This window comes from Macaca nemestrina, chromosome 1 (assembly GCF_043159975.1).
Source record: "Macaca nemestrina isolate mMacNem1 chromosome 1, mMacNem.hap1, whole genome shotgun sequence".
NCBI lineage: Eukaryota > Metazoa > Chordata > Mammalia > Primates > Cercopithecidae > Macaca > Macaca nemestrina.
Genome location: NC_092125.1, coordinates 216,761,130 through 216,770,272, shown reverse-complemented (window position 1 = coordinate 216,770,272; position 9,143 = coordinate 216,761,130). Strand labels below are relative to the sequence as shown.

The 9,143-nt window shown below is 49.8% G+C and overlaps 1 protein-coding gene across 1 annotated transcript in view; it reads left to right on the top strand.

Moving 5' to 3' along the window:
- The first annotated feature begins 239 nt into the window (after positions 1–239).
- The window catches only part of LOC105483160 (peptidyl arginine deiminase 4), a 55,820-nt gene continuing 46,916 nt past the window's right edge, over positions 240–9,143 (top strand). The window contains exon 1 of the mRNA XM_071099525.1: positions 240–372. Coding sequence (XP_070955626.1) covers positions 281–372 — 92 coding nt within the window. The 5' untranslated portion in view covers positions 240–280. The remainder of the gene's footprint in view (positions 373–9,143) is intronic.

The window sequence follows — 9,143 nt, the reverse complement described above, 5'->3', positions numbered from 1 at the left end:
CTCAGCCTGGACTCCACCCCACGCTTTCTGAGCCATCCATCCTTCTCAGGAAACTGACAGAGCCACCCTGCCACTGGTACCAGCATTGACACCCACCTAGAGGTCCAAGGGGCAGCCCCAGGGCAGAGGAGATTTTGAGAGCCCACACCCCTGACCTGAGTGGGGAGGGGTTGAGCCTCTGGGCCACAGACCGCAGGTGCTGACTCATGGCCTCCGCTGGGCGGTATAAAGGAACCAGCTCGGGGGCTTCCTACAGCCAGAGGGACCAGCTAACCAGACAATGGCCCAGGGGACATTGATCCGTGTGACCCCAGAGCAGCCCACCCATGCCGTGTGTGTGCTGGGCACCTTGACTCAGCTTGACGTCTGCAGGTGAGCGGGGGACCTTCTGGGGTTTTGGGGGCAGGTCAGGAGATGCTGGATGAGCCAGTTCTACTGACACAGAGCATGTGTTTGGCCCAGGCTCCAGGCTCCAGGCTCCAGCCTCTGCAGCCACTGCCAGGGAAGCAGCTGGAGAGAGAAGATCCCAGCAGCCGTGGGAAGTGCCAGTCTCATGGCTGTGGGTTTTTTGCCATGTACAAGTGCAAATTCCCCAGGACCACACCACAGATAAATTATTGTGGGGCAAACTAGGCCAGCCATCTTCCTGTCTTCATCGAGGCAACAGAAACTTACAGAGGGTCTGTGATTTGCTCAAGGTCACACAGCAAGTGTGCCCTGGAAGTAAGTTTAGCCCCTGGGCCTCCTGGTTCACAGCACAGTTTGTTACCCCACATCTCTTAGCTAAGCTTCTCCGTGGGTGTGTAATAGTGTGGGTGGGGATGGTGAAACGGAGCTCTCTGGCGTGGCAGAGACTGAGGTAGGAAGCCTGGACCTGCTGCTGGCTAGCTGAGAGGCCTTGAGCAACTGAGCCTCAGTTTCCTCATCTGTGAAATGGGGATAATACTCACATCATGGGCTGGTTATAGGAATTCAATATGAAAAAATGTGCAAATGTTGGTTGAGTACTTAGCACAGTGGTGGGCCCATCCCTGGTAGTTTTTATTCACTCATTTAACAAACGCTGTTTGCCATATGCCCTGTGGCAGGGTCTGGGTTAAACAAGAGAGTGGAGGAACGCTCTCAGGGAGTGTGCAGGGTCATTGTTGTTATTGTAGAACAGGAATTAAAAGAAATTTTAAAATGTGTAAGCAGAAACTCAGCTCTGTGTTCAAACAAACAAACAAACAAACAAAAACAATTTTCCCTGAAAAAAAAAAGAACTGGAGTCCCTTAAAAATGAACTGCCTGTTTTTTTTTTTGTGGCTAGGGAGCCTTATTGCTGCTCCTTTCCCAGGCACGGTGAAGATCCCGTTTCTCTAGCTGTGCAGCTGCCAGGCCACTAGACAGATACACTCAAGCCATAAAACATGTCTTTCCTTAAAAAGTAAAAAATAATATAATGCTTGTCTCAATTAAATAACTGTCTTTATTTCTTTCCCCCTGCACAGATCTCTCCCCACCCTGTGAAATGCTTAAAATATAACTTAACTCTTTGTTCAGGGCTCGGTCTTTTTAAATGTGAATCCGACTGAGCCAGTGCACCTCAATAATAAATCCTCCTCAACCCCTCGGTCTCTCTGATTCCTGAATTATCCTGCAACAATTGCTGTTGTCAGGAATAGGAGTGGTTGCCCCTGGCTTCCCCAGCCCAGGCTGGGCATCGGTGGCCCTAGAATGGTGCCCATAGGAGTGTCAGGGACATTTCTTTTTTTTTTTTTTTTTTTTTTTTTTTTGAGACGGAGTCTGGGTCTGTCGCCCAGGCTGGAGTGCAGTGGCCTGATCTCAGCTCACTGCAAGCTCCACCTCCCAGGTTCACGCCATTCTCCTGCCTCAGCCTCCTGAGTAGCTGGGACTACAGGCGCCCGCCACCTCGCCCGGCTAGTTTTTTGTATTTTTTTTAGTAGAGACGGGGTTTCACCGTGTTAGCCAGGATGGTCTCGATCTCCTGACCTCGTGATCCACCCGTCTCGGCCTCCCAAAGTGCTGGGATTACAGGCTTGAGCCACCGCGCCCGGCCAGGGACATTTCTTTGAAAGTGTCACTTGCTGCCTGAGCCCCAGCTGCCAGATAACAGCAGTAAATATCAGATGGTCTCCCAGGGCCACATGGGGGAGGCAGGAGACCAAGAAGTTGGGGAGAAAAGGAAAAAGAAAATCACCTGACATCGTTTGAGGCACCCGCAACTCCTCTGAGGATGAGTGTGGAGGAAATGACAGGGCCTCTCCCAGCATGCGCAGGCTAACCCTCTACCCAGCGTCTGGGAGTAGTGATCAAGATCACAGGTGCTTCCTCTGGCCCTGGAGAGGTGGGTGGACAGCTGGTCAGGGTTGGGCAGAGAGGAAGGCACTGCTCATTTCTCCCAGAAATGATGGGGACTCTGGAGTTCCCAGGTGCCTCGAAACCCTTCTTTTCTCCTCCTTCAGCTACACATTGAGCCCTGTCACTCTATCCCCTGAACATCTCACATAACAATGGCTAATATTTACATCACACTTACTACATTCAACTCATTCAACGGCCTCGGGAGGCTGTTAATGTTGTTATTCCCATTTTATAGAAGAGGAAACGGAGGCTCCAAGAAGTTAAGTAACCCACCTCAAGCCACACAGCTAGTAAGTAAGGGAGACAGGACTCAACCCAGGCAGCATGACTCTAGGACCCTCCTCTCTCCCCATGGGTCCCCAGTCCAGCCCTTCCTGTTGCTTCTTATCTGTTCCTAACATAGCCCCAGACAGTGCCTCCCTCCCATCTCCTGAGCAGCCATCAGCTTCTTCATGAACCACATAGGTGGGAGGGCCACTCCCCCCTTACCTCCACCCACATATGCATACCTCCATACCTTTGCTCAAGCCATTCTTTCTGTCCCCAAAGTCAGGAACCCGGGAGGCAGAGGTTGCAGTGAGCCAAGATTGGGCTACTGCACTCCAGCCTGGGCGACAGAGTGAGACTCTGTCTCAAAAACAAGAGGCAAAAATACCTACCCGAGGGTCACATAAATTAAAGGTGGCAAGCCGGGTGCGGTGGCGCACGCCTGTAATCACAGCACTTTGAGAGGCCAAGACGGGCAGATCACTCGAGGCCAGAATTTCGAGACCAGCCTGGCCAACATAGGGAAACCCCGTCTCTACTAAAAATACAAAAAAGTTAGGAACCATGCCATGATGCACAGGACAGAATAAATAAAGCATTATGATGGCCAGGCACAGTGGCTCACGCCTGTAATCCCAGCACTTTCGGAGGCAGAGACGGGCGGATCACAAGGTCAGCAGATCAAGACCATCCTGGCCAACATGGTAAAACCCTGTCTCAACTAAAAATACAAAAATTAGCCGGGCATGGTGGTGCGCAGCTGTAGTCCCAGCTACTTGGGAGGCTGAGACAGGAGAATTGCTTGAACCCAGGAAGCAGAGGCTGCAGTGAGCCGAGATCATGCCACTGAACTCCAACCTGGGCGACAGAGACTCTGTCTCAAAAAAAAAAAAAAAAATTAGATGGGAGTAGTGGCACATGCCTATAATCCCAGCTACTCAGAAGACTGAGGCACAAGAGTTGCTTGAACCTGGGAGGTGGAGGTTGCAGTGAGGGAAGATTGCACCACTGCACTCCAGCAAGGGCAACAGAGTGAGACTCTGTCTCAAAAAGAAAAAAAAAAAGTTAAAGGTGGCAAAGCCAGGACTGTCTGACCCTAAACCCCCCCTGCTTCCCAGCACACCTGGCCTCCAAATGCTGTGGAGTGGACCTCCCTGGGCACTGCTCCCTGTGGGCAGAGCTCATTCAGCTTCCAAAGGATTTGGTAAAGGCCTAGAAGGAGTGGGGCTCCAGGAGGTGCCAACTGCAAAGGGCAGTGGGCATTCAGAAGCTGCCATCCATGGTCTCTCTTCTTCCTCCCAGGGTCTCCTTCTGAATAGGAGACCACTTGATAAGACAGTGGGGAGCCTGGACAAGTCTGTTTGTAGCTCTGAGCCTCGGTTTACCCAACTGTAAAATGGGAAAATTAACACTCCTTGCTGGGTTATGGCAAAGATTAAATTATATAATGCACACCAAGTGTCTGGCAGAGGGGTCCCCTTTCCAATGCAAATCAAAGAAAATGACTAAGGTAAATGTCAATCCTTTTCAGAGGTTTATTTCCAAGGTTGGAAAAGAATACAGAAACAGAAAAAATCTGTGGTCTGTGCTTTTTCCTAAATGGGTCTGGGGACTTCAATATTTAAAGGGAAAAGAGGGGTATTGGGCCGGGTGTGGTGGCTTACGCCTGTAATCCCAGTACTTTGGGAGGCCGAGGAGGGAGGATCACCTGAGGTCAAGAGTTTGAGACCAACCTGGACAACATGGTGAAACGGCATCTCTACTAAAAATACAAAAAATAGCCGGGCGTGGTGGCACGTGCCTGTAGTCCCAGCTACTTGGGAGGCTGAGGCAAGAGAATCACTTGAACCCGGGAGGTGGAGGTTACAGTGAGCTGAGATCGCGCCATTGTACTCCAACTTGGGCAACAAGAGCGAAACTCTGTCTCAAAAAAAAAAAAAAAAAAAGAGTGGGTATTGGGGGAAAAAGGAAGAAAGAGAAAAAAGATGGGTAGATAAGAGGCAAGTGATTGCATTCTTTTGAGTCTTTCGTCGCTTTCACTGAATACATTCTCCGTGTGAGGCGGGGGAATAGTCACTTATGCCTTGAGCTCAGTGAATCTGTATTGTCACATAAGATAAACATAGAGCAAAGGAAGAAATCAGATATGCATTTGTTGCAGGTGAGCAGAGGTATGACTTTGATTTCTGTCCTTTGTTCCATGCCTGTGAAGATAAGCTATTCACCGACGTTGTCAGGGTGAAATTCAGCAGAACTGGTTTGGGGAAAAGATCTCAGGGCTCACAGGGAATTTCCTTGTGGGCAAATTGTGAGGGAGGTATGTAGCCTTTTTTTTTTTTTTTTTAAATCTTTGTAGCTATCTCATTTAGAAACAAAATGGGACCGGGCGCAGTGGCTCACACCTGTAATCCCAACACTTTGGGAGGCTGAGGTGAGCGGATCACAAGGTCAGCAGATTGAGACCATCCTGGCCAACATGGTGAAAACCTGTTTCTACTAAAAATACAAAAATTAGCTGGGTGTAGTGGCACGTGCCTATAGTCCCAGCTACTCGGGAGCGTGAAGCAGGAGAATCGCTTCAACCAGGGAGGTGGAGGTTGCAGTGAGCAGAGATCTCGCCACTGCACTCCAGCCTGGGCGACAGAGCGAGACTCTGTCTCAAAATAAACACATAAATAAAAATAAAAAGAAAGAAAGAAAATGGGGCCGAGTATGTTGGCTCATGCCTGTAATCCCAGCACTTTGGAAAGCCCAAGCAGGCGGATCACTTGAGGTCAGGAGTTCGAGACCAGCCTGGGCAACATGGTGAAACCCCATCTCTACTAAAAATATAGCCAGGCGTGGTGGTGTGTGCCTGTAATCCCAGCTACTCGGGAGGCTGAGGCACAGGAATTGCTTGAACCCTGGAGGCGAAGGCTGCAGTGAGCCGAGATCATGCCACTGCACTCCAGCCTGGTGACAGCGCGAGACCATGTCTGAAAAAAAAAAAAAGAAAAGAAAAGAAAAAGAAAGAAAGAAAGAAAAATAAAATGGAAGCCAGGTTTGCATGACCCAGTTCCCAGCTTGACTTTTCCCTTTGGCTTAGTGAGTTTGGGGTCCTGAGATTCATTTTCCTTTGACAGCAGTGAGGACTGCATGAGTCTCCGTGTGTGAGAGTGGCAGACACTGAGTGCCACCCTCATGGGGGTGGTTGGTCAGGAGATGGCAGATGCTGGAGTTGGAGGAATGATGTCACTGTCTGGGGCTCAAGCCCCCAGTGCTGGCTGTACGGAGGGTATTGGAAGTTACAAGAAGATTCAGCTCTGGATGGTCTTATGATAACACACATGGGTCACATGCATGAGGGCATGCACACACCTGGTGTGAACTCCCAGATGTTTATGAAAGCTCCTTGTTTAGGAGCTGAGAACATCTGGAACACAGACAGAGGAAGCACATACATCTTAGAGTCAAATCCCAGTGGCCCAGTTCCTAGCTGGCCCTTACCTCTCTGAGCCTCAGTTTCCCCATCTAGCAGAGAGAGTGGTTATAAAGGTGCCAGACCCACCCATTTGTGCCAGACCCACCTGTTTGTTCCCCTCTTGAGGAAGTCACGTTGGGACAGAGGGGTCTGAGGCGGACCTTGTCCCTCAGTCCACCTGCTGTGCACCCCTCGGTCTCCATTGTGTTTTGAGCCCCTTATTCATTTTCTTGGTGGGCCAGACACATGGCATGTCCCTCTCCTGTCCCCATCCTCTGACCACAGCGCCCAGGCAGTTGGAAGGCCTGGCTTATCACTGAGGTTTTCAGAGAATGAAGAAAAACAACAGCACACAGAACCAAGAGAATGAGCCTCCGGGCTTTGGCAGAGAAACAAGAGCCTTGGTTAAGTTTTGGTTCAGCCAGGTAGGTGTATCATAAATGGAGGCACCTGAGCAGAAAGGCACCAGTGCCACTGGGGCATCTCCTGGCTGGCAACTGCCCACTGCACTCCAGCCTGGGTGACAGAGCAAGACTCTGTCTCAAAAATAAATAAATAAATAAATAAAATAACACCCCTACCCAGTAACACCCACCCCCTACCCCCTGTCTCCCCAGCCCTGCCCCTACCTTCCGCCTGTGGCTGCATTTCAGCCGGGCATTCAGCAGAAGCTGTGGGACTGCATGACTGGGGCAGAGCCTCAGTGTGCTCATCTGTCAAATGGGAAGAGGGATGCCGGCCTCACAGTAGCAGGACCTCATAGTGCTGCCGTGAATGTTCAGCTGATGAGACAATGGGTGTAGAATGCCAGGCTCACAGTAGCTCTCAACAAATACCAGTGTATGCATTCTCTCCAGCCTCAGTTTCTTCTTCATTTGTAGAAGGGGAACTCCAATAGTACCTATGTCACAGAGTTGTCATGGAGATGCCTGTAGAGACGGGGTTTAGCCATGTTGCCCAGGCTGGTCTCAAACTTCTGGACTCAAGCAATCCACCTGTCTCAGCTTCCCAAAGTGCTAGGGTTACAGGCGTAAGCCACCATGCCTGGCTGTGTGTATGGCTTTTCTGCATAAGAAAGCAGCAATAACAATGCATGCCACAGACATAATGCTTTTTTTTTTTTTTTGAGACAGAGTCTCGCTCTTGTCGCCTAGGCTGGAGTTCTATGTTGAGATCTTGGCTCACTGCAATCTCCACCTCGCAGGTTCAAGCGATTCTCCTGCCTCAGCCTCCTGAGTAGCTGGGATTACAGACACCCGCCACCACACCTGGCTAATTTATTTGTAATTTTAGTAGAGACGAGTTTTCACCATGTTGGCCAGGCTGGTCTCGAACTCCTGACCTCAGGTAATCCACCCTCCTCGGCCTCCCAAAGTGCTGGGATTACAAGCGTGAGCCACCGTGCCTGGCCATCATAATGCTTTATTTATTCTGTCCTGTGCATCATGGCATGGTTCCCTGATTCCACTCAGAAATCAGGGTAATTCAACAAACTTGTATTAGCATCTTCTTTGGCAGTGGTTCTCACACTTGAGTGTGTATCAAAAGCATCTGGAGAGTCTGTTAAAACAGATTGCCGCTGGGCACTGTGACTTACGCCTGTAATCCCAGCACTTTGGGAGGCTAAGGCAGGAGGATCACTTGAGGCCAGGAGTTCGAGACCAGCCTGGGCAACATACTGAGACTCTCATCTCTATAAAAAATTTTTTAAATTAGCCGGATGTGGTAGTGTGTGCCTGTAGTCCCAGCTACTAAGGTGGCTGAGGCAGGAGGATTACTTGAGCCCAGGAGTTCAAGTCTGCCGTGAGCTATGATTGTGCCTCTGTACTCCAGCAAGAACCTCTCTCCGAAAAACCAAAACAAACAAAAAACACACATTTCTGGGCCCACTCTTAGAGTTTCCAACTCAGTAGGTCTGAGCAGAGCCCAAGAATCTGCATTTTTAACACATTCCCCAGTGAGGCAGATGCTGCTGTTCCGAAGATCACACTTTGGGAAGCATTGGTCTTCAGGAAGTGCTGGATGCTGGGCACAGCAGGGTGGCACCAACGCAGAGAAAGAGGCAGTCATGATGTGGTAGGAATGGCACCAGGCTGGGCTGCAAGAGGACCCAGACCTGCCATTATCAGCCGGCACCCAGACACGTCACTTTGCCTCTCTGAACCTGTTTTCTCATCTGTAAAAGAATAACAATGGCTCACTCATAGGATGATTGTGAAAACAAAGGTTAATGGCCACACAGAGAAAGGTGACTAGCTTGTCATCTGCTGCAGGTATGTGAACGCCAACTCAGGCAACAGTGCCAAGACCGAAATGTCACTGAGGATGACAGAAATTCTAAACCTCAAACTCCCAAACAGAGGCGGGGAGACTAACCTGACTGCTGAGTGTGACTGAATGTCTTGATCAGACTTCCCGTGACTTTGAGCTGTGAATAAACATTTTTATATTTTCACCTTTTGCCGTTCACATGCACACAAGGCGAAAATTGGTATGCTTATTTTTTTTTCTTTTTATTTATTTATTTATTTTTTTTGAGACATAGTCTCGCTCTATCAGCCAGGCTGGAGTGCAGTGGCGGGATCTCGGCTCACTGCAAGCTCCGCCTCCCGGGTTCACGCCGTTCTCCTGCCTCAGCCTCCTGAGTGGCTGGGACTACAGGTGCCCGCCACAATGTCTGGCTAATTTTTTTGTATTTTTAGTAGAGACGGGGTTTCATGGTGTTAGCCAGGATGGTCTCGATCTCCTGACCTCATGATCCGCCCGCCTCAGACTCCCAAAGTGCTGGGATTACAGGCGTGAGCCACCACACCCAGACTTTTTTTTTCTTTTCTGTGGAGACAGGGTCTCGCTATTTTGCCCAGGCTGGTCGAAAGCAGTCCTCCCACCTCAGCCTCCCAAAATGCTGGGATTACAGGCGTGAGCCATTGTGCCTGGCCAGCACACTAACTTTTTAAAAAATCTACTACCACATGCCCCTTGCTTTTTCTTTTTTCTTATGAAGATGCTGATTTTGGTTCAAGTGTTTTTTTGATTGCCTGCCACTTTTCCA